Source organism: Papilio machaon, chromosome 4 (genome assembly GCF_912999745.1).
Source record: "Papilio machaon chromosome 4, ilPapMach1.1, whole genome shotgun sequence".
NCBI classification, from domain to species: Eukaryota; Metazoa; Arthropoda; class Insecta; order Lepidoptera; family Papilionidae; genus Papilio; species Papilio machaon.
In genome coordinates, this window is record NC_059989.1 from 6,694,806 (window position 1) to 6,722,170 (window position 27,365).

General features: G+C 36.1%; 1 protein-coding gene across 5 annotated transcripts in view; it reads right to left on the bottom strand.

The window, feature by feature from the left end:
• LOC106720330 (NAD(+) hydrolase sarm1) overlaps nucleotides 1-27,365 on the bottom strand; it is a 55,040-nt gene that overhangs the window by 3,742 nt on the left and 23,933 nt on the right. For 2 of the 5 annotated variants that reach the window (XM_045686981.1, XM_014514965.2), the window contains exons 2-6: nucleotides 7,602-7,757; nucleotides 4,435-4,625; nucleotides 3,632-4,088; nucleotides 1,941-2,186; nucleotides 87-1,408 (exon numbers count right to left, since the gene is read on the bottom strand). In XM_045686981.1, coding sequence (XP_045542937.1) covers nucleotides 87-1,408; nucleotides 1,941-2,186; nucleotides 3,632-4,088; nucleotides 4,435-4,625; nucleotides 7,602-7,757 — 2,372 coding nt within the window. Of the gene's footprint in view, nucleotides 1-86; nucleotides 1,409-1,940; nucleotides 2,187-3,631; nucleotides 4,089-4,434; nucleotides 4,626-4,750; nucleotides 4,891-7,601; nucleotides 7,758-14,022; nucleotides 14,214-21,081; nucleotides 21,139-27,365 lie in introns of those variants that run through there. The other 3 variants (XM_014514964.2, XM_014514966.2, XM_014514967.2) reach the window with 3 other exon arrangements.

Below are 27,365 nucleotides of genomic sequence, written 5' to 3' on the forward strand. Positions count from 1 at the left end.
TAAGATTATTTTATTAATGAACTGTACTAAAAGGATTAATGTTCAAGGTATGAAGTAATTTATTTAGGTGAGAAGTATAATTATACCTTTTTCTTTTGATTCCGTTAAGCAGACCGATGTCTTCTTTGAGATTATCTTCACTTATTTGCAAGAGTAGATCACCATCGACTCTACTCTCTTGGAAATTATTAGCGTACTCCGAGAAGCCGATCTGTTTGACCCATTCCTTTACATCCTCTATCGACCAGAGCGGCACTTGCTGTGACAGTTTGTGCGGCACTTCTTCACCTATTAACCTCAACGCCTGTGCCGCGTATTTCGAAGCGACTGCGTTCGGACAACTGGCCACTTTCTTCAAAGACTCTATTGCGCCGATCTCTCTAAATATTTCAGTATTTCCTTGTTGTTTTTTAATACCCGCTTCCATGCAAAAATGGAAAGCGGCCAGGTTTCGAGCTTCCTCCCTTTTCGAACTCAAAACTGGTACCAATTTTTGTAACCAATTCTTGCTCTGACCGTGTGCGTGTGACAAATTTGATTTAGCAAACTCCGAGGGATTGTGGGAAGTGACGAAAGGTTCTACTAAATCTAGGGTCCCCGATTTCAGTACTGCCGCTTCGATTTCCTTGTTGGCGACCAATACGGCGATCGCCAAACATGCGTAGTATTTAACATTGTCGTCTGTATGGAAGGCAAGCGGGAACAACCACATCGGAACTTTCCTCTTGATCATCGCCTCTTGGTTCTCGGCGCCACCGTAAAGAGAAAGGTTAGCGAGCGCTGTCGCACAATGCCTTAATGTTTCGATGTCATTTTTCCTACATTCAAACAGTACTGCATCTAAGCCTCCTAATTTGATTACGTCGCTGCACGTCCCCTCACTATGTTTGAACAAATGCTCTAATATACCGGTCCGTATTCTCGAATGTTCCACAGAGTTCGCGTATTTCGAACAAACGCAAGCCACATTTACGACTTTTTCTAAACCATTTTCTACTACGTGTGCTCTATTCTCAGTAGTCAAACATTGTTCCAGAAGCTTAGCCGAAGAGAATTGTAACTCAGGATTGTTTGTCTCCAAGCAGTTCTCCATTAGGATGTCCAGTCCGCCGGATGTTCTTAACGTGTTACACAAGGAGTATCCAAGTTCGTGGCCGTACGTGGGAACGGCCCATGCTCTTCTCATCATTTCGTTTAATTTGTTAAAATGTACTGAGGCATTTTTGATATCCATTTGATTGTTCTTTATAGAATTTATAAATGCGTTCATTCTGGATGAATACTTCTGTATGGCTAAATCTACGTCCTTTTGGTTTGAATTCGCGTTCAGTTTGTCCAAATCATCGAATGTTAAATTAGTTAGATCTTCATCACCGGGTTTGATCGCACCGTTTAGAAGTTGACTCATCTGAAACGACAATGTACCGATTTTAGTTAAAAATTTTGTATAACTAGCACTTACGTCAGGACACGCGTGTTGTTATCTTGTTCACACAACTATTGTTTGATGCTACTGTTATCGAATCGTAAAAATTAGCAATCGTGAATTGGCAGCGGGTATAGAATCCGTAATAAAACTGTTTTTTGTCTACCAATGCTCAACTTGTTTCTATATAGTATTTAATCTTATCACAGTCTGAATCAAAGTGTTAAGTGTACTCCAATCAACTATGAAATAATTATTTGTAATCTGTAATGCTTTGTATGCATTTAAAAAAATTGCTTTTATGTTTCTTCTCGGAAATTTGGGTCAGATTCGTAACTATAATGTTGTAATACAAGAGTTCGCATTTATCTGTAGCTCGCAAATCGCAAAGTCTCGCGAAGGCCGCGGTTACGGATAAACAAGAATTATTTATCTCAAATGGCCAATAATTTTACATTGTAGAAATATTAATATGATGTGTATTAATGAATTATGTCGCAACAATTGCACTCACCTGTGAGGAGAGCAGCGTGGACTTAGTGGAGAGGTTCTTGCTAGAGATGGTCATATTCGAGTGCGCGACACTGGAGTGCTCCTTGTGGCTGAACATGCCGCTGGAGGTGACGGTCTGCCGCGCCTGCGCCGACGCCATCGCCTTCTTCTCCGCGCTGAATGCTTCCGTCTGCAGTCTCGAGCTGCTCGCCGACATATTATTAGCTTCTTGCGCACTCACTTCACCGGCTTTTAACGATCTTTGCTCCTAAAAATACAAAATTTAACACATTATAACCATAGTACGAAGGTAAACATAGTCTCTATTGACGACACTGTTTAATTTATGTGGTACGCTAATTAACCTAAACGATCTTATCACAACATCACTCTTATTTTGACATATTTGTCGTGATTTTTTTAGTGACATGATTCATAGAATGTTCGGTAGTTACAGGAATAAAGATACGCAATTTGGGCCTCGGTCGCCGTTTAGATGACATTATCACAGAATCGAGCACGTCTCGTCGCGAAAACTGTATAAATACTGAAATTTAAAATACGCGTCGCGGCCGCTAGCGCACTGGATATAGGCCAATCGCGCGAAACCCGTGGGCATCGCGACTATTTTAAAGTTTACGTGTACGGATGCGCGTACGTCACGTTTTCGGGAGGCCGGGTGATAGAATTTTCCGAAGGGGAGAGAATTACCGAAGGGCCGAGCGGGACTGCAGGGTACCGCGAGAGGACGCGCCGGTGCACGGGCCAAGGAACCGACCCCCCGCCCGACATTCCACTTCTAAATTTAAAGTCGGCTATTCGCGTATCAGAGCGCGTGCGCAATACGGCAATATCACTTCCGCGTGCTGCTCGCGTGTGCTCGCGTGCTGTGGCTCGCCTCTGACTGAGACAGGCATGGTGTGAGCACGATAAGCGTGAGATAAACGGGTAAGGCCTCGGTCATACCATCGCACGAGTCGACGTTAATTAGCGGTCGCGCACTAATGACATTACACACAGCGCCCGTGTGTACAAAGCCTAACGTTCTCACCGCTCGCGGGGATCCTCCGCGCCTGAGCACTCTCGTGGTCCACGCTATGATGCGCGCCATGCTCTAGGAATGTTCCATGCTGCTCGCCCCAACTGTCCGTCGCAAGTAGCGACAGTGCACTGGCAAGGGGCGCTGAGTGTCTCCCTGTCGTCGCCTTGCGTCGGACGCCCTGGCGTCGTGGAGTATCGATCGTCTTGTACACGCGAGGTCGCGTCCTTCGGCGCGCCTTTCTGGCTACAATTTCGTATCAAACTTTTTCGATTCGTTTTAAGTTTTTGTCGCAAAATAGTTTGTAATGTTTATTGCATTGAATGCATTTGCGAATTATATACGTTTTTGTGCGATATATTTGTAAGTTATTGTTCATTACTACGCTAACAATTTATTGTTGTTTGTGATTGATAACAAAACAGTCAAGCGAGTACAATAGTTCAAGGTCGGGGTCAATGCGGCAATCGACTGCATACATGCGCTTCATAAAAGTCAGTTGTAGAACAAGTTGCAAGGCTTAATTTTTCCCTACGAATATGAGGTGGATACGTCAGTGATACCAGGGCTAATGCCTGAGTATACTAGGGCCTATATGAAAATCTTCAGTTGATACATTGAGTTTAAGGACTTTGTCCAACAACACAAAAGGATATAATTTAGTAGTGACTTACTTGCAGGTAGGCGTCATTCTGCTCAGCAGTGAGGCCCTCGGCCTGCAGCAGGCGGTGCGAGGCGCCGGCGGCGCTGCGCTCGGCGTATTGCAGGTCGCCGTGTTGCAGCCGCCTCAGCCGTGCGCTGTTGGCCGCCGATCGCGACGCGCTGTACCCGTCCGCCACGACGCGCGTCGAGCTGGCCGAGGTAACGCGCGCCGCGCTGTACTTCAACTCGTTGGGTGCGCCGTTACCGCCGCCACCGACGGCCACCGGTACGTTGTTGCCGGCCAGCATGCACGCCTTGTCGCTAACGGGCGGCGGTGTGTCCGATTCGGGGAACGTGACCAGGGGTGCGTCACCACCCATGTCGCCGATGTCCCCCATGTCGCTGTAATCTCCGATCTCGTCCAGGTCTCGGATGTCTGCCAGGTGGCCGTCATCCTGATCCACTATGTTTTCCATCGAGCTTCTCAGTCTGCAAACGACGAGTCGGCACGTGAATGGCGATGAACCACGATCATATGTTTGAAGGAGAGAGTCTTTTTCGTCTCGTTTTTCACAAATAGAAAATTTATCGATAATAGATTGGGAGGAACGGTCTCTCGGAAATCGTACTGTTGCTTTTGTTTGTCGGCGCGAAACTGCAAACGGGCGCGGGGTGCCGGATGAGAATTGGCCGGCCGCCAAGGCCTCAGGTGAGCCAGCCCGCGCGTTATCTCATGTACCCATTGATGATGTGCAAAATATCGACACGTATGTCACATGTGTATCGTTACGTAAACTTGTAAAAGAAATAACAAAAGTGAGTCACGGCGACGTACCTTTGTCCGAAGTTTAGAGCCGAACAGCTGCTTAGATTTTTCATTTCGGATATGGAACTCTTGAGTTCGGTGAGGTCGGACTTCATTGAGCTGGCTTTCATCTCGGAGGCGGTCATGTGCTGCAGGCGCTGCGAAGAGCTCTGCAGCCGCTGGCTGGTGGCGGCGCTACTCGAGGTCGTGCTGGATACCATCTGTCGAAGAGCAACGCACACTCTTTGTCATCATGCCTACAATAATTGCCGTCCGCCGCAGATAACGGAAGAAATGTAAGACACGATTAGAATGTAGCTCATTGTACGTAAACAAGATTGTTAACCTTTGCTTTGATAACAGTATCTTGTCGGAATATGTACGATCGCCGGCGGTCTTGCACAACTTTTTACATTAGACACACAAGATCTGATAATGCGCGGCGTCGTTCGCAAACGTTATCTAGTGACGGACTGGAGTTCAGTGCCAATGCTATAGGGACGCGAGCCGTCACGCCTCTTGGCGCACTCGCGGCGCAAATGGCAAATAAAATTAGTGGGGGATAAAAATAACAGAGTGATTTAAATATGTACTTAAAATGTTTAAAGGGCGATATATATTAACATAGTATACAATTAACAGCAAATAAATTACATAAAACGTAATATTTACCTTATTAAAATTCAATAACAATAAAATTTAACAGGACAAAGAGAGTTGCATTCGAGTGACACAAATTAAATTACATCAAGATCTGAAATGCTTGTTATTTATAGTCTATATTATACATATGTATTTTTGTAGAAATATTCGAGAAATGGAAGGAAGGTTTCATCGAGATTAGTATAGTGGGCGGATGATGTGATTCAGACGAGTGGGCGGGTTGCGACTGCGACCCAGTGTGTGAATGTCCTTGAACTATAGACAAACCTTTAATTATTTTATTTAATAAATGTTACTATGATAAGTATATACGGCAGAATCGGAGAAAGTGTGTTAACAAGTAAAAAACAATATGAACTTGTGGTGCATGCCCTTATTACAAATATCACCTTGCGCAGGTGTTGCTCTACTCTGTTTCTTATTTTAGTTATTTGTGTATAAGAACACTATCACACATACACTTTCCACTTAAAATACAAATACAATGTATGTCAAATAATAAAACAAAAAGCTTCTTGTATTAATTGAACATTTGTCTTAACTACATATTAAATAATTAAATATCTACGCGAGAACATAATATATTAATAACATAATTATTTGTTTCACTGTAACATTACTAATTGTCGAATTAATTTAACGTTAATAAGTTTTTATTTAGTTTAGTTTCTGTGAAATGTTTTTACATTTCACAGAAACTAAACTTGTTTTCTAACTAATTAACTAATAGTTTACGTCGTAATTCGTACGATACAACACGTTTACGTTAAAAAATTCAACTGAACAGTCTACTATATTTCAAATAGGTTTAAATTTTTCTCCACTTTGTACATTTCAATAACCTATATTTAATGACTAATTAACTAAACACAGAGAACTCTTACTACCAATCGTAAGTTATTTAAAAAAAGCGTCTGATTTTTTCTAAACATTTTTGTAAATCAATTTATCCTTGGAAGTAGCGTGTCAGTATGTTTTAAGGTTTCATGTTGAAGTAACTTAAGCCTATAATTAAGTAAAGAACAACATAACTTTGTCATAGTGCATGCATTAAAATACACTTCAGCAAGTTACATATTTACAGCGATGTTATAAATTCGCTCTACATTTTTCTATTGAGATATTTTGACAACAAAAAGTTGAGAAATTATTTTTTAACTAGGTTAGTTTGCGGATAGACGTTTTGTCAGTTTGTATAACGTCTCGTGGCCCGTGGCGTTGGGGCTAATAACACGGACCTAGTCCTACGTTACGCCACGCTCTGCTTGGCACCATGCCAACCACACGCATACGCAGTGCCCGTTGCATGTGTTTAAAAACTATATTCGAATGATATATCTACCTATCCAATATGTTGTAATAACGCCCTTAAAGTAAAGGAAATAAAAATTAAATAATTTATCTCTTGATAATCATCAGAAATGCAAGCTAAACACATACCGCTATTCAATTCCACGAACTGACAGCAATTTAATTATGATCTAAATTAATATTAGGTATTTGTTATATTAAGAGACTGTTTGCTCTTTCTTCTTCTTTCAAGTTCTTTACCATGTAACCGGATAAACGTGAGACAGCTTGTTCAAATCTAGATTCGATAGTTGACGATTTTAGGCATTTAAATAAGACGTTCACCAGTCTCCTCCAATAAAATAAAATTTTGTTAAAAGTTTATGTATATATCAACGTATTTCGTTCCAGTATTGTTGGACTTTAGATGAAATTCAAGCCCACGCCTTGTCTTTGTTGCCAAACACAATGTCAGGTCAAAGGTGTATGTTCGTGCATTTAGACTTAGATAGTCAATGAAAAAGCCAAAATGAGTGGCGTGCTCGCAAGCGTGCTGCGTGGGCGTGATAATTCCAACACAAAGACCTAACACCTTAATGTAACGAATAAAATGTTACGACCTCGAATTTTCACAAACAATAGGTAGGCATCGGATATTGTACTTATTTTCAAGGCGTATACGTTTTATTTTATTTATTTTTGTCGTAACCGCGCACGCCGAATTCAAAATAAACCGGCCGTTTTATGAACCGGCCGAGGCCGAGACTAAAATAACTCAACGTCTATATTCACAGGGAACGCTATTACAACCAATATTATACACTATTTACATTTACTGCACCCTCTTTTCAGTGTCCACAGCTAGCAAGACCACCCAGCTTGAGACGGAAAGCCCGAAAAAAGTATTTGATTTTTAGGCATTAAGCACACAGCTGTGAAAGCGAATCGTAAATCAAAAATATTTAAACGAAGCCAAAATGGAACGCAAAGTTTGCAGCTTCGATTTGGTTTTGTACTGTGAGCCAAATTTATCTATCGGTTTATAGCGAAATCTTATGATATAAAAATTCTACGCGATGATATTAATAGAACAACCTATTCATCAATTGATTCTAAGCTTTAATCAAAATGTATGTTTTTTTTTTAAATCAAGTTATTCCTAGATACGTTTTTATTTATGAACTATCAATATTATATTCTACATAATTAAAAAATATAACATTACGAAGTAAAAACCTATTTACCTGTTGTGAGGAGGAGCTTGTGACTTGTGTGTTAAGAGTTTGGTTCTGTCTGGAGACTAAACTGCTTTTCTTCAAGTTTTCCATGACGGAGGCCAGATCCTTGGCGCTGCCGTTGTGTTTCAAACTGTTGTTGCCATCCAACTTGAATTCCGGTATCTGGAAACAAAAACAACTTTACAAATATTTTGCTACAAAACATAATCCGATTAACGTTACTAAGAACGAAGGCTACAGTCGTAAATTACATTTGATACGTTTATATTCTGTTCCTAAAAGTCATTAACATTCTACTGGATTGTAAAATTAATGGTTATCTTGATAAAGAATCTCGGATACAATGAGCGGATTTTTATCGTTATCCGGTGTTAGATAGACCAGACGTAACTGTTGTAAAATAATATTTTCGTAAAATATTACATTAAAATGGTGTGTTTTTTCAAAATATTCATGATAATAAGATTTATTTTGTTATTGCAGAACTTAAATTACAAACATTATAGTCAATGAGATAAAATTTAGCGGAGGAGATAAATTTCAGCTGAACTGTTTTACGTAAATTTTTTCCTTGTCATGCGAAATAATTCGTTTTGAATCTAATAATAAACGTATGTCAAGGAAAAGTGTTTTCAGTTTGTTTATCATTATTTGGTACTACCCAATATAAGGATACCGAATTCCCAGTCATAGTGTTCTGTATAAGATTATTAGACAATAAAAATTTTTTACAAAAAAAAAAAACTTCTAAAAGTGGCGATTTAATTTACATTCAATTTTGTATTTAAACTGGTATAATATGTAATAAAAATGTATATAATTTCTGTAACCATTTTACAATTAAATGAGCCGTCTTTCAAATCTCCATAAACAACATAGCTGTAACAAATATTTCCGCATGCACTGCTTTCTATGAGTTCAACATCGTGCTTCAAGATATGCAGAAAAAAAATACCTCTCAGATATAATTATACCAAACGTCAAATTCCGAATGCCTTGGTCTCTTGTCCTTGACACAAAAAACGTTTCAGAGCGGTTTAGACCGGGCCTTTTATCATAATGGCTCATCAGCACGATACCGCAATTACCAGTTACTATTCAATGTCTGGCTAACTGACTTAGTTTCGTATTCAACACTCACTTGGTGTCAATATTCAATTATAAATTTAAATTTAGGTGGCACTTCAAATCTTAAAGTGTTTAAAAATTACACTTAAACATCTATGTATTAAAAATAACTTTAAGTCCCGGATGTTTTATACTCAATGTGGGTATACCTTCCCGAGTTGACTTTATCCAAGAAAATTTATAATTAATCTCAATAATAAAACAATAACAAATTTATTCGTACTTTGTTCTCGTATCACTTTTATTACTATTCCTGGAACACGGCGACTGGTTTGAATTCAGAGCAAGGACAAATTATTGCAGTAGAACCATTGAATAGGGTCAAAGAAACCATTGGCGGCGCGATGTGATATCTATGAGTCATTGGAGTCTCCAGTGATATCAATCACACGGTTCACGCAGCTCGGCTGTCGAACGCGAAGTATCGCAACACGCATATTGATGACGCCTACACGATACCTTCGAAACTATTCGGACGCACTACGCATGATCAAAATATGCCAATCGTCCATATGTCAGATCACTCAATTAATTAATATCGACTCAAAGATACCAATGACATATTGTTGTCAAACTCATTAAGTATGGTCAATTATTTTTATTCTGTCATATGGAGATCGATAGAAATTGATAAATTACCAATAATAATCGATTTAGGTGAGAGCCACTGTTGATTGAATTCGATAACATAAAATAAATCTTATCACAAAGGTTCATCCCTAGAAGCTCTATATTATAGTTTATAAAATCAAATATTTAGAAACGCGCGTCATTGCTTTAAATATCTTTGATTTATGTTAGTTTTACGCAATTGTTACGATACAAGTCGTAGATTAATTGACGGTGACACGCGATGATTGCTGTTACAGAGATTCCGTTTGTGGTTCGAGTGACGCGATATGACGCGGCCCCGGTTGATGTCATGATAGCTCTGCAGCGTCATAGCTAGCATAACGCTACGAAACCTCATCTATGTATAATTATTTGAATCCTGCTGGTTTTTTTTAAACTGAGTACCTACCTAACTAGTGTCAGTTTGTGTTCGTGCAGAGCAAAAACTCAACACATGAATTGAACAACAATGAATGAACTGTTCTTACTGCGTAATTGTTTCAGCAAATAAGAAATATCATGTGACGTAAAACTATTGAGTCTACCGCTGTCTTAATGGACAAGTCATTGTCTAAATAGCGCCGAAACTTTTATATCGGACAGGATGAAATTCTAAAGTGATTTAATTTTCTTGATAATTTTGTTATACAACGTATAGATTCGCATGCGTCATCTTTACTGAGTCATATCGAAAGTATGCTGTTATGTTATCAAAAAAAAATATAGAAAAAAGCATGAATAATCAAAAGCCAGTCGAATTCTCAGCGAGTCGCATACCAGAAGGGTGATTACATAATGATTTCATTGATAAGTCTGTTATCCTGCGATGTGGTGACTAATACTTGTTGTAAAAACGCGACAAGCGACGTAACAGGTCAGTTGTCTCTGGTAGTGATTCATAGTTCAAAGCAGTTTCGTCACATCCAGATATTACATAAATTACGTTGCAGCGTGTTCGCGTCACGTCACTCCATTGAAGTGTCACGTCACGGGAACTTGACACGTGTTATGTCACGTGATCAAGGTCTATGCGGCGAGGTCGTTGGGATCATCTTAATTACAAAACATACTCACAATGTAATATACTCTATATTAGATTGAACAAAAGTAATGTAATATGCGTAATTGATAGCGACATTCTGAGAACTACGTCAGTTTATAATCCTACTAGGAATATTATAAACTCCGCCAATCGCAAACCAATCAGTCACAGTTTCAGACGAACACTAAAAATCATTACAACAGTCTTTAAGATGTCTTAATTAGACCTAACCTAACCTAATAAAAACCAGCAAAAGAACCTCATTTTGTATATAAGGTTTTAGTATAACGCCATCTATGGAAAAAAATAAATTCATTAATTTATGTAAACGGGTTTCGTATTATTTCTATTTCTTATTTTTAGAATGGATTCTTAAATTATTCTTCTACGAAAATGAGATCATTACAATTTAAGGCTGCCATTTTAATTTATGCAAGACCCCTATTTAATTTGAATGCGAAAAGCTTGCCGCCATGTCTTACTGTTCAGGATTTATGAAAAAGCTTTATGTTGAAATTAAAAAACGAATATACACCATTTAACAGTAACAACATCTGTTGCACGAATGGGCCGGCTCGAATAGTGCGATGCCACGACCACACAGAAGACAGGCGTGAAGTAGAAGCAATCTGTGTTTCGTCTGATGAGTGAGCGAGTCAGAGGCCTACTTTTAGTCCCCTTAACTTCCCACCCTTTTTTTAAAGGAAAGGATGAGAATGGGATGTCGATTTGACAGAGGAGTGGACGCATAGGAACGGGGAAATACCCTCATTCTATGCGTCTCCTCCTCCGTGGAAACATCTCTGCAATTGCGTCTGTCTATGGGCAGGGGTCACTTCGCTATTTTGACGAACTCCGGTAGCCATTCTGTTTTCCGGTCTTTTTATTCCAGCCATGTATGTAAAAATAGAGTAAGTACACCAAACCAACAAATATTAATTCATTTTCCCTATAATCATTCCAACCGGTTAAAATATACATATGTTGAAGTACATAAACACTCGTATATGTATGCAGACAAATAAAACGATGCACGATTTATAAGGCTGTAGACATTCTCTGCGTGCGGTCAGGCTCGATTCTACGTATTTACTTTCACGATTTTTGTCATTCACACAACGTCGCGAGTACGATTAGTGACTTTCCGGACCAGGTTGAGCTTAAAGCTCGATATTTATTAATGGCAGGACTTTCATAGAGTTTAATGTGCAATAAAAATTCTAGATTAGTACCGAATGGACACGTTAGTGCTTTTATAAATGAAATTATTGTCATAGGTCAGTTTATAATAGTTTAGTAACAGTAACTACGGAGTCTTCATATACAGTCAAACCTCCATAAGCGAGAAACTCGGTTTAGTCAGAAACCTCTATAAGTGAGATAAATATCGTGGTACCTTTGACTCTCGTTTATCCAGGTTAGACTATGAATAAGTTTGCAATGTTAACACAAACATTTTTGCCAAATTGCTTGACTGTGTATTCTTAATTTCTATACATGCATTGAAAGCCGACAAAGTATTAAAACTTTTAACAAATAACTTTTTTTTCGAGAATTATCAAGCTTGTCGAAGTAAGTATAGAAGAGTTTCGGTTGAAATTAAATTGTATTACCTAATTTAAATGATTTGACAAAAGTTTCTCAAACTCTCATCAGAATGAAGTTGCGCCTTTTACTTCACAAAACAAATAACAATACCTATAATTGAAACTAATAATTAATAAGACTATAACTAAATTAAAGCGTATTTATTTTAGATATTGCGAACATTTTAGAACACAATTTCTCATATATATAAAATAAACACGACAACAATTCGGGGTAGGGTCGGTCTGTGCCAAAGTCATGACGAATGCGTTTGGCATTGCACTGAGATAGGAAAATCAATAACTTACATAAATTATGTCTAAGACAATTTTGTCATGCAATGCAGTAAATTTTTTAGACGTGCCATTATTAAAAAAATATTACATATTTTTTATAATTTAATATGAGGTCGATTCCTTTTATATCATGGTTATTTCGGCAACTCCTTGGTGTCGGAGTATTTCGGATTGGTTCGAAAACATAAGGTCACTACATCAAATGATCGGCAGTAGATTTGATTGGAATGTATGGAGTTATACATATATGATGATGATCATATATCCTATAATTACACACTGGTTCTAAGCAATGTAACCTTTAACACATTAATGATTACATAATGTAAATAAATATATAGGTACATACATTAAATAATGCAATTCCATTCAGAACCGTGTAATTTTCGATCAGCTTCCATTACATATATAAAATAGGCGATTAAAATGTTGTTTATAGACCGACAAAGTTATCTGACCCGGTGGAAATTAAAGAAAACTGAATTATGCAGCTCACAAGCGCCCCTCAGTCAATGTCAAAAAAGTGTCTCAAGATCCTTTTCGTATTGTAGTTCATGTTTTACATATTTTCTGATAGAATTGCGATAGCAGCGCCTCTTTTAACGGACCAAATAAGCTTGTTCTACTATACTGTAAACGCAATGTCCTTTGACATTACTGTTTGATACAAACTCGTTTGAAATTTGCCGTCATCTTAGCGCTATTCAAAGGAATTTACTACTTATTAGTGTAATAATTATTTTTCAAAGTATATTTATAAATAATACACGTATTTTAATAAAGTATGAAGTCAATTATTTTTCGATATTTTGAATTAATCTTGTATTTATAGTACTTTTTGATTTTGGATGATCGTCCGAGGTTGTCATTAATTTTAATAAATTCTTTTCAATTATAGTGCCTCCAGCTTATCAGGGGGTCTAACAAGAATGTTCTTGAGAAAGTTTTAGTAACGTCATCGACAAAATTTTTATTAATATTTGTGTAGCCCCCCCCTCTACCGGATGTAAAGTAATCTTATACAAGTGTTGTCGCAAATATTCGTGCTAGGCCCTCTGAGCCCATAAGAGAGAAGCTGCTATAGCGGTTAGTTCTGTCAGAAACTATGTAAGTCCTATATAGACATAGAAAATAACATAAAAGATAACACATGTACGACAGCTACAGTACAACAAGGACACTTTTTTGACATTGACAGGAGGTCGCTAGTGAGTTATCATAATTTAGCTTGTCTTAAGTCCACCGGATCTGATAACTTTGTCGGTCTATAGTAGTTTATGTTCAGGTACATAGACATTACATATATGTATTATATACATAATAACTTGGGAAATATAGTTTTCTTAAAGAAAATAAATTAGGAAATAATAAATTAGATAATGTTATTCTATATCATAATGTATTATTTTTATGAGTTTTTTAAATGAAAAATCAGCCGAAATTTCATGATTTTAGAAATCGAAATTGTCAATATACCTAATATAGGAGATACAACACAATATCTTAAAATGAAATAAGTGTGTAGTATACATAATATGTACCTTGAAAGGAACATTCCATTCCAATGGAATCCAAGAAGTCATTTATATTATTTACTTGAAATGTTAAATAGGTGAACATTTTACGCTTACCCTATTCCATGTTTATATAGTAATTTATTTTTCATTAAATGGATACAATAAAGATTTTCTGTAAGTATGTACTGATAGCGGCACAATGGTGCCAGTTATAGTTGTAAACGAGTCGAATATAATAGCTTTACCTTGTGTTGCGCACAACTAGGACTCTACCGACGACCGTAACATTAATTTGAATAACCACATAATGTAATTAGCGAATCAATGAGTTTGTTGTTATCAATTTGAACACAGTCAACCACTTATCATCGTCACAAACGTGCCGCGATGTTCTGCAGTGGGTCGGGCACGTGCGATCGCGTCGACGGCATCTGCGTGACTGCGGGCGGGCCGGCCGGGCCGATCGCAAAGCGCAAACTTTAACTGGCGACCACAATGGCTAATTAGAATGGCGAGTATTGCGAGGAGCCGGGCGACGGCGGGTTGGTGGCGGGGTGACGGGGGGGCTCCACCCACGGACCTTTGCATCCGCCTCATGAACCACTCCGACGAGACGGCGATCTTATCACACGAGTCCCCGCCGAATTGACAAGATCAGTATTGGTGATTTCGTGAGCTCTCATTCTGTTGCCGTTATATTGAACACGTGCTCTACTTTGATTTATTTAAGAATGAACATTGCTTAGTAAATCTAATTCTTTCACACTGACAATAATGAAACTTGTGGACTGATTGTACATCGTAATTGAATTATTTATTATATTATAAATTGAAGATATAAACTTATTTTACAGCATAATTAATGACAAAACAATAGCTAAATTGCAGGATGTTTACATCTGGAAGCGCGAGGAGTTTATCAGAAAAAGTAGATAAAAAGTATGTCAGATGAAGTTGAGCGACTGGAGTTCACATTGGCTTAATTTACCTTAAAACAGGATATGTGAATTGAGAACCGATTTTGTTTGAACATTTAAAAAAGAAAAGCTGGAAAAACATGAGGAAAAAGTGAACCAATCCGATCTTTGCGATGAAAGTAACGTGAAATACAATTTTTGCTTCTTACTTTATGTTTCTTAACCTCTATAGTAACAATCTTAAATATATTTAAAAATGCTTCGTTTAGAAGAGCATAGCAAAAAAAACTGAGTCAAGGAAGGGAGAGTAGTTGATAATTCTGTCGCGTTCGTGAGTCAACGAACTTTCAATGTCGGCAAGACTTCGAGTAGCGAATCGGCATTGATAAATTAAATATATGTATGTTTATAAAATTTACTTTGAAACGCCGACTCTACTAATAAGACTCGAAATATCAACACATATTTTAATCTAAGGCCACTTAGCGGTAACTTTATCGCGTGCAAAGTCAATATTGTGGAATGATTACACCATTATCTTTTCACAATTCCGTTGATTATTTAAAAGGGAAGTTGTTTTCGATTGTATAATATTTATCTTTTCCTATCGCCAGTATTAATTTTGATTGGCAATTATTTTTATTACGAATATAAATTGTTATTCATTGTTCGTATAGAATAGGAATGTTTAATTTAAAATACCGCTAGAATATAATGTTGCGTTAGAATAAAAATAGGCTCGTGTACAATCATTGGGTTGGCAGAAATCGGCGTATTATAATGAACATAAAGCGTAAATAATCGTAGGATTAGTCTCACTACACTGTGGCAAATTAAATGTTTACAAAATTTATGAGCAAAGCCAGCTATATACGTAACTGCATATCATTATGATTTATCGGTACGAATAACACATAGAATGTAATAACGAAAAAAATGAATAACGTGTTTTGTTTAAACGAGTGAACAGCCCGAAATCTATTTTTGTACTAGACCATTTTTTTTTCAAAAGCCTTAAATTATGTATGGCTATCACCAAATGATCACCACCGAAACCGTTTTTCAATTCCGTTGAGTCCATAAATGTAGATTTCTGTAAACAATGAGACTGCTTAAGTAACGATTAAATGACTCGAGTGAGTCAGTATAACTTAGGACTATAATTGCGAATTAAAAGGCATTTACCAGTTTGATATTTGCTTATTGAAAAGCAACAAATTAATTTCAATACGTGGCATTTTGTTCTGTTGCTGTGTTGTTGTGATCAATTGTATCCAGTTTACTGAGTCACTGGTTTTCTACGATTACGTGTGGAGCAGTCGGTTCAGTTATGACTAAAGTATGACTCGTTTCATTCATAAAGTGAATTTGGGTCACGCATTTATGTTTACAAACAATAAAACTTTAAAAATATGTAATCAAGAACACATAATCTTCGTCACACAATTGTTTTGCATGTGATGTGCCGTCTTATCTTTCATAATAGGGAAGAAAGTGGATCATGATCTACGCAATCCGTAGACATCTACGACCAGAAGAAACAGTTGTGTTATAGATATGTTTTCAAACAATGTAAGTTCGCAAAGTAATAAATTCTTGTTGTGAACACTTTAATTCATATTAAAAACAACAAGTAATATCATCGTTATTGTATCGAAACGATTTCTCTAGGATTCTTGCACGTAACCTGCGTTACAAACAAGCCCGAAGATTTTTCACCATAGAGAAACGGCACATTTTACGCTAAACCTCGAAACACTCCTGGATATTTCTGGTGAAATACCTTTGCTCATATAATTATAAAACAATACCTGGACCCTGATTTTACAATCTCACTTCACTATATCTCACAACTTTTACAGAATATCTGACAAAGTGAAATTTCACAATACAGAGCCTTTAAGAAAGAGGTACGCTCATTTCTTTAAGGACCCTAAGTCATATTTTTCTAAGTATTGATAATGCGGACCGCAGCACAATTAAGCAGGTCGGCGGGCAAAAAGCGCATGAGTCAGAGCATTCACGTGCGCGCTTATCAGACGCGCGCTAGTGTAGCGTTACCTGCGCGTGCGCCGGCCGTGACTCAGCTCACAGCGCATCCTGTTTTACCTTCGTGCTACTTTCACATATACACATGCTTACATGCTCAAGCACACGTACGAATGCAACAGCCATATTTAAAAACAATCATGTCATGAGGTAGGTTGAAGTTATTGGAACAAATATTATTTTCATCGAAGTATAGCAAAGAACAAAAAAAATTCCCACGACTTTTATTCAATAATATATACTAATTACTGTCGTACCATAAAAGGCGGTTGAAGTTTGATTATCAGAAGCTGGAAACATCCACAAATAACACTTACTACTATTACCTACTGATTGTAAAAAGAAAAAACAAAATGGTAACTGTATTATTGCCTTATAAGTTCAAATTTTACATTTCATTATCCTAGACACGTATTAGGTTAGGAACAAGACCGTACCATAATCAAAACCACATCCTACTATTATATCAAATACAAGCAACAATGAAATAGTCACTATCAAAATTAATTCACAATTACGTATAGTGACGCGAACTCTATCCATATTTACCGGTTATTAGTAAATGACTCATCCATCAAGTGATCATTAAAGAAATTATATATGTAAATAAATTGATATTGGATGAAGTCATCGCATTACTAAATATCTTTATTTAGGACATAACAGGTAAAACAAAATAGACACAATAAGCACTCGGGAGTGTACAGTCTTGTGGTCAAGCATTGACCTCTGAGCATTAGAATTAATACTAGTAAATACCGAAAATTACCTTTTGTAAAATTTTTGATAAGTACCGTTAGACAGTTAAATGTCAAACACTCTGTACAAAGCTATTGCTGATACCACTTTTATGTTTGCAAAAGATAAATAATTGTATCAATTATTTTATGTATCTTTTGAGTGTTGATAAAGATGTTTCTACCAGTTTATTTGTATATTCTCAAAGTTGTTATATTTCTTTACTAATCGTACTTTCAAGCTTAGTTACTTTTACAACAACATTAGTGCAAAATCCGGGCAAATTAAAGTTTGCCCGGATTTTGCACTAATGTTTCGAACTCTACATAGGTATTTGTAGCACGATACTAGACAATGCTTTGTTTCCTTGTTTCATATGTTAACATGGCGCAGCTGGCACTTCGTTCAACATTAATCCTTCAATACTTCTGTAACAAAGATAACGTATCCGTTCCGACATGTTAAGACACGAACACGTCTGCTTTACGCCTCGTGTCTGAGATAATAACGTGCCTTAGGTAATTCAGTCATTATTTTGTACTAACATTACGTACAGTCGAATTAAGTACGACCTTACAGCGATTAGTTTTGCGCATTTTCCTTAATTGTTCTGTTACATAAATTGTTTTCCTTCGTTGAACATTGAATATTGTGGTTTAGAGGAGGATTGGAAAGTGTGACGAAATTGAGCAAAATCTTAACAACTCTTAATTGTTTAATGTGTGTCGTGTTTTCTTTAAAGTCCTATCTGAAATCCAAATATTCAACGCAATAAATGAAATAAGAATCATTTATTAATATAATTTTCATCCGAATAGATCGGCATCTTTTAATAAAATTATTTTTCATCCATCTATAGCTTGTTTCAATTCATTATGAATATTCGTTATCTTGATAGATACATATTTACTAAATAAAATACATATTTTATCGTATAATCTACGTCACAGACTAGTCAATCGACATGGTGGTCTATTATAATGTAAATAGTCAGTAGCAACATAAAGGAGCGTTGGACGCATTGTTTGTGGCGCCGTCGCCGTCGCCGACGTTGCGTTGTGCTCAATGTTGATTGTATGACGTAGTCTGCTATAACCACATGTTACAATATATAACATGGTAATATAGTAATCCGTCATGTATTTTATATTCTTACTTATCCTAGATTCACATAAGAGCAGAACAGTGAGGCAGAGCAGTAGACAGTGCAGTACTGTTTTGACGGTGTGTGTTCAAACAATAGCAATATTGTGCTACCCTAGTGTGAAATTAGGGTAAGTCTCAAACATGACATATTGTGAGATAAACACTAGGAATACTCGAGATGCGAAAGCGAATATTTATGTGTTATGTTTATGTGTAAACATATTAACGCAAATATATTGTCTCGATAAATTCTTCATTTTGCTATCTAGTCTTATGATTTGGCTGTAGTATTAACGTTTATTGTAATTACTGCACATAAATCATGGCCCAAAGTTCTTTTTACGTAAGCACATTGATCGTAAGTTCGAATACCAGTTGATCAAGTAGTGAAAACCTGATATAACCGGAAAGTTAAAGTACAACTTAACCAGTATTCGACTGCTTCTTAATCGGACAAAAAACAGCTTAATATCGAGGAAAATTTATATCGTTAAGCCATAAATGATAATTTGCAGATAACAATTGTCAGTCATAATTAAGAGTTTCTAGTTAGCATCAAAATATTTTAAATCTTTATTTAATACCGATGTTTCAACAGAGAGATTAGAAAAAGTAAACAATAAAAACAATTGTAAATAATTTTTTATTGTAAACTCTCGGTTCTCTAACACTAACCCTGGGTTACAGAGACCAATAACTCCGTTTAAAATATATCGTTATCTCTATTTTGTCAAAGATAATGACTGGGAAGACGATATTTTTTACACAGAGAATTTGGTCACAGCAACTGTAACAGTAAGTAAAGAATATAAACATGTGATGTACTGAATAGCAAACGTAAAGTTTTAAAGTAGAAATCTTAATTATATAGATTTGCTTTAACTACAAATTATTCTAAAAATCATTACAAGGGCTGCTGATAGTATAAAAATGTAAATACAATAATGTAAATAAAGTTGTTTATTATAACAGCAAGTCATTAGTGTTTCTTCGAAGAGATACGATGTCGGATCGGAAACAGGTAAAAGATAATTAGAAAGGAAATATTAAGACGCGTTTCTACTACAACAAATAAAAAAAATGTAAAAACAACATTTCATACAAACAAACATACCAATCATGCAAGTTTTGTGTATTGCTGTTAGTTGGAAAGACTATAGTTAAGATTACTACTTCAGTTTTATAATTACTCAAATGTTGTATAAAACAAAACTTTAATTATTAAAATTGATATTAGGATAGATTTTAACTTCGATAAAAGTAAAAAGCCAATGTAACATAACACTAGCACATTCCTGATATTTAATTAGATAAATTCAAATAAAAAAAAAGTTATTAGGTAATAACAGCAAAATCCTTATTATTCTGACCTATATGGGTCTGTGAAATTAGCGATTAATAAACACAAAATATTATGTCTTTTTTTTAATTAAACTATAAAAAAAGTTGTCTGTTAAGCCCGCGTGCATCAGCTACCTTCCTTCCAAATCGGTCAAGACGTTACGGAGATTATCTATCTACTTGGAACAAAAGCGGCCTTGCGGACAGATTGACAGAGAAAAAAAAAATGGTTTTTCGTTATCATCAACCCGACGTTTACGATTTATATTTTCTCAATATTACATACAGACACTCCAATTTCATTAACATATCTATAGATGTATAAATTATGACTGAATAAAAAAAATACGAAGATCAGAAATCTTAGTAGGTACTTTGTGTACTTTTTATATTAGTAAAAAAAAATGTATTGCGTAGGAAAAATTTGCGTCATTTGCACAATGGAATTATGAATAAGGTCGAGGTATTAACTTCATTACATTCCAAGTTATAAATTCTCAACAGTATTTCATTTCAGTCAAGAAGAAAAACAAAGAAAATCGCCTATGGAACCTAATTCGTGAAAGTTACAATTTAGATATTTTATTAAATAAGCGTCGGTGGCTCAGGGGGTAATATGCAGGTCCTGGGTTCGAATCCCGCCATGTACCAATGTGTTTTTCGGTTCTCGATTTACATATGTACATTTCTCCGAAGTTCTTAAGGTGAAGTAAAACATCGTGATGCAACCTGCACATATCTGAGAACAAAAATTCAAAGATATGTGTGAAGTCAACCAACCCGCACTGGGCCAGCGTTGTTGACTATGGCAAAGTCACCTCTAATTTGGGGTAGGCTCCGAGCCACTCGGTGGGGACGTATAGTGAGCTGATGATGTTATTACATGCTTGATTAAAAATTGCGGAAGAAGTGAAAAGTATGGCAATTCATGCTATGATTTCTATGACTTTAACAATTCAATCCATGCTAATAATTTTCTTCATGCTTCTTGTTTTAATGTAATCATTAGTTTTCTTATTGATTTATATATTTTTGGAGACAACATTCAAAATAATATGAATAATGCTTTGATTGTAATTATTAGTAATATTAAATCACAAACAAACAACATACCCATCGTGCACTTTTAGTAGTCTTTTCCGGAGCTAGCAGGTATTCCTCTGAACGTACCTGAAAAAAAAAATTCAATTAATACATTTATAACGTTATCGGTAGTTCTTAAATGTTAGTGAGATAAATAAATCTTTAAACCTATTTCAAACACGTTTATAAAATCCTAACTAATAGTCAATGATGTTTTCGATTACCTGCATTTTTCCTTCCAAAAAAATCTAATATAGTAGATATTGAATTTTTTTATCTGTGTACATCATAAAATATTACTAAATAAATATTAAACTGGTGCTAATGTTAATTTACAGTGTGAAATTTATTTTCGTTAAATTCCAAAATTATTTTCAAATCAAGAAGAAATGTCTAAATTTCAGTATAATAAATTAAATGATCGTGATATACGTTCCTTACTGCAACACAATAATTTATCCCAAGGTATCAATGACTCATGGTGATGTTTATGAATGGCTGATTCATAGGTCACTGACCTCTAATACTACGTAGACCAGGATTTGTTATTGTATTAAAAAAAGTGGTAGAAGTTACAATTAAACGTAAATAGTTTATTTAAGATAACACTAGCTGTAGCCGGCGACTCTGTCCGCGCGGAACTAAAAAAACTCAATAATTAGCCTGTGTTCTGCCAGAATATGTTCTACATCTATGCTAAATTTCAGCGAGATCTATGCAGCCGTTCTGGAGATACCTTGTAATAAAATAAATCCATCCATCAAAACATTTGCATTTATAATATTACTAAATATTCATTATTAATAAGGAAGATTTAATAATTCCTTTGTTTTGGAGAAGCGAAACCATTTACCGAGAGTATGTTTACTTAAAACACTCATTGTTTAAGTGAATAATCCACGTTTTGTTTCAAGAAAAAACCCTACATTGGACAGACCATATTGGGTACGTGGTTCGGGCGTGGGTTGTCACCCGACCATATCCTCATGATCAAAGTTTTAACCACGACCATCTCGCTAGTTTGTTCTCGGAAATGCATTCATACTTATTCATAAAAGTCGTTTTATTATTCCGTTATTACTTAGGTATACGTTTAATTTATTCTTATGATGCATAATTTTTTAAATAATAGATGAGATTTTTCAAGCTATAAATGTAAGCATATAGCTGCAGCTGTACACTTGAAATCTGTACACAGCTATTTTCTCTTAACTTTTAATTGGTAATTATTACAAAGAAAAAGTTATTTTCACATCCCTATTTTAAGTCGGTTACGATTTAGTTTTGTTTTACATCACTTTGACAAAAATCTTGATAACCTATACCTACATATTTTTGTTCATTTTCATCTTACTAAAAGAATAAATGCGAATATTTGGATACATGGATGGTTGGACGGATATTTGTTAGAAGGTATCTCCAGAATGGTTGCATGGATGATTTGGCATAGATGTAGTATTAAGTTTTTATTATCGCGCGGACGGAGCCGCGGTCGACGGCTAGTATTTCTATAAATAAATCGTAAATGCAGATAAGATATCTGAAATTGGCAAATTGCTGATATAGTTTATTACTGTTTACAAAAGTATAAAATAATATGTATGTATGTCAGTAAAAATTACTATCTTTTATAAACCTAAATTAACCGTAGACTATAATATAACACTGTAAAAGAGAAATTTAAAACATCACATTTAAAAAGATAAATATTGAGCGTCAGTGAGTCTTTTGCTCATTGTACCGAGAAGTCTTGTGCGATTAATCAAAGCTAACGTGATTTGTAATTAGGAAGCGACACGACATTGTTAATTGAAGGGGCCGAGGATGCGGTCGTGTCGCCGTCGGGTCGACTCGCCGCCGGTCAATAATTTCGATTCAACGTATGAGAGCAATTTAATTCAGAGCTGGACGGCGCGTGGGCTCGCTGCAACGCTCATAAGTGCGTTATAAAACTCGTTAAGTGTCGCGACAGTAGGCGGCCGGAAGCCGGCGTGTGGACTTCCTACTTAAAGTGCCCGTCTGTTGGACGGAAACGCTATTTTTGGCGCCCACCGTCGCTTCCTCCGAGGAAAGTCATTCATGAATACAATCGCTGATGGATTCCAGCCGCATCGCTACACAGCGCCGCCCTACATACCATCAAGAGATTCGTTTCCGTGTGTGATGATATCTATTCAATTCTGGATTCTTTATTACCCTTAATATCCAGGATCATAGGATAGAATGTTCGATATTAGAAAGTAAAACCATCTACATTGTACAATTACCTTGCTTCTCCAATCTTAATGTTGGAGAGGGTAAAGAAATCTTGTTGGCTTTATTGTAATATCGAATTTTTAAAATTGATGTCTACAAACTTTTTTTTACGTTTTATTTTGTAAATGATAAATTAAATGTAATTAAAGATACGGGATATATTACCAATTACTTAAATAATTAATAGCATTTTGTTAAAGTTATTTCAAAAGCAACAGATGTTTTATGAAATTAATTAACGTGGCTGAACAACACGTGCGACTGCCGAAAAAAGAAGTCGACGAAAAACGAGTCCTAAAGAATGTGATATAAAAATAAGCGGTCGTAAAATTGTGCGCGACAGGAAGATAGGCTGGGCATTCCTTACCGCATTCCATCCTTCCCCGAGGGTCCCGGTATTTCCATTGTATCCATTGAGGCGCGCCCGGAATGCACTCGTGCGGTTTAAGACTAAAGTCCAGTTACGTAAAAGGTCCTCTGACCAGTAACATTTGTCATTTTTTGATGATGCGTCAAGGTGTTGTATGATGCTAATGTGTACAAGTTTCACATAGCGGCCACATGAGGAATTTGGATGTTGCACTTGAGAAATTTTGTCGGACCAAAAAAATGCTATTGCAATTTGCTAAGACTAAAATACGGCTAATGACGTATGTCATTCTATACTAGACGTATAACTTTGTTTCTTTGTTTCATACCTCTTTTCGGCAAAACATATTTTAGAAAAAATATAGGCTCCCATGCACTGACCTTTATAAATTGATAGGTCATTGCTGGAATATGACAGCTTTTACTTCGTTTCGACATAAACGTGCCAATTATATCTCGAAACCTCACCACCGCCACCAATCGCAACCGTCAGCGAAAATCGAATAGGCACAAAATACCACGGTTTATAGCCTGTCAGTCTATATAGGTCAGCGCTTTCATGGTTTGATTAAAAAATAAAATATTTTACTAAATACGTATATCTAAGTTTATGTGAAAAATAATTTCTATGTGAACTAGTTCGAGGCTATTACCCTAAACATTTTTCATGATGTACATCTGTCTAAATTAACCTCAATGCCGCAAAGTGGCGCCGGCGCAGATTGATTATCGCATTACAATCTCTCTGTCACTGGTAAATCGTGAACGCCGACAGTTTGAAATATGCCCAAGTAAGTCATAAAGACTTTATAAATTGCATATCGAATGAATTCATCCACAAAATCCATATATTTCGGAAATTTATACAGATGAAATTTCATTGTAAGCTGCACTGTACTCGCCAGTCGGCGATTTTTTTTGATCCACAGAAAATGACAAAAAACGAAGGGTCACTTTCGCAAAGTAACACGTAATTTTATAAAAAAAAGATCTATCTATATGCAATTTACCGAATTAGACGGGTAAATTACAAAAGGGCGGCCTACAAGATTTGCCGGTGACTTTTCCAATGCGATAGCTCGGGCCTCATTGTGGGCTTATGAATGGGACTCGGACGAATAAATCTACTGTACCGTAACATAGTCTAGAGCACTAAGAATTGTTACTAAATCAGGTTAATGTCGAATATTATTCCATTTAAACCATAATTTCTATGTTGCAATAAAAATACGACAACGTCCATGATTCAGAGAGGTCAGGTACACGGATTTCTATTTGGAACGGACCTGACATACTTCGATTACATATTTATACGTATGGTTTTACGGATCTGTCAGAGATACGATTTTGCAAGTATACTTTAAGGTACAATGGTATTGTTAAAGCAAACGACCATTGTTATTATGCTTTATTTTTATCTTGTAGTACAAAATACTTTGTATCAACAATAAAAACACAAATTTAATGTGTTTAGTGTAATTTTTTTGGCATTTGTTACCAATGGGGATTTTCAAACGTTTTTGTAAAATGAATCATGACTTTTCTCTTATATTCCTGTTCTGTTTTCCACATACATATTCTATGCTATAGCGAGTGAAGTGAAGTTTATCTATATATTATATAGTGCTTATATTAGTGTTCATATGTATAAAGATAGATCACATCTCGTTATCAGAAATAACTTTATCATTTGAATATTGTTCTTCGTTGTCAAAGAGATAAATACAGATGACAAATGTTGAAGATATGTAATACAGAAAGTGTGGTATTTGTTGTGCAATGTTACACTTTATAAACCTTTACAAAATGATGTAAAGATTCATGAATTTGTCATGAAGACGTAAAAATTATTTTTTTTGGGCAGATTTGTTTATTCCATTTAAAACTATACAATACTATATGTCGCGACTCCATTCGCGCGCAATAAAAAAAACTTAATTAGTAGCTTGTATTTTCTTCCAGACTATGTTCTACATCTATGCAAAATGTCGTGGTTCACCTATACAGGTTTAATGTAGGTAGCTCGACTCATTTTTATTCTCCCGCACAAGCGGATAGTTGTAAATCCCTAACCGCCACGAGCGGGTGCGGGCCTGCGGACGCTTGTGCGGGGAAGAAAGTGAGTCGGCAGAGTTCGAGGAGTCAGAAATTGTAACACATCGGGCGCTAGAATATTCAGTTCTGCGTTCGATTTGATAACGACGCGTCATACATAGCAAGCACGCTTACGGGAAGCGATGCATCAGGTGCATCAGGAGGGCAGCATCGCAGTCGCCTATAGACTATTTGAGTGTGACTTATTTGAGTCTACTGACAACGACAGAGTGTCCAAGCGCCTGCAGGGGGTGAACGGGGCTTCAAGTTGGTAAGTGCCACTTCATCTATTTAAAATATTACGCCATCCTCTGCAACGCGTACTCTAAGGCAGATTGTGCCGCGGGACCAGAACACGTCGTGTACGGCACACTACGATTGAATAATACTGATTGAAATATAATTCATTTGATTACCTATTATAATTCCCATTTCGATCATAATTATCTCATGTAATTCAGCGGTTCACATAATTATTATGCATAACAGCAGGTCAAGGTGACGTAGAATTGATGCTTCTGAACTCAATAATATTATTAATATAATTTATCTAAATGAAAATGAACAGTTAAGTATTTATTAAAAAAGACATACATCTCTTTTCAAAATAAACGTATTTAATAACTGCTTCTAACAAGAGCCTCACATTACATTATCCTCCTATCAATTAGCCAGAAAGAAGGATAATGTGAAGCAATGGCTGCTATCTCCATTCAGATCGCTATTTAAGACATGACCTATTTAGGACGTAATCGTAAGTAATTTGCACCGTAAAAGGTGAAACTACATAATTTAATGAGCCTCTTTGCTGTATGGCGAATGCGAATTGCGAACTGCTCTCTTATCAGAGCGTGCGGCGCTATCAAAGACATATTCAAAACTGTGCAAATAAATATTTTATCCACTCATTAATAAAGTTCAATTTCAATTGTTTCCATGTCAGACCAGATGTGGGACCGACTCTACCCTTTAACCTGAGTGTACTTTTAAGGAATTTCGACTTTATTTTAGCTTATTCTGAGTTGATTTTACGTCAGCTGTTTTAGAATGCTTTTACATCTGTAGGTCACATATTGCACGGGAGACCTTGCGAATATTACAATTTATTAAAAGCTCACTCAAACTTAACCATTTTATATGGTCATGATAAATATTCGACTGCTTATGTATAACAATTTTCTAGTCCATGCTACATTTGACCTGTAAAATAGGTGGCTCTGAAACGTAAAATTAATCAACTTTACTCTAATTTTTATCTAATTATTATAAAATTTCCGATAGTACCGTATCATCTCCTAGTAATGTACAATCAAGTGAAAAATCGTTACTTAGTGACTAAAGATATGTAAAATTTCTCAGAATAAAACGAAGGCTATGAGGTGTGAACATCACTGAAGTGGGTCGACGATGTGGGGCGATACTGAATCACAAAGTACACACATGCAGACAAGAGTTCATAGTTAATTTTGTGACATAAGATCTCTAGAACTCTTATGAAAGTTTATATTGGAAAAAATACAAGGACAAAAATTTGTTTCACGGCAGTAATTACATCTTTTTAATTAGTTGTTTTTAACTTATCATAGATTTACGTT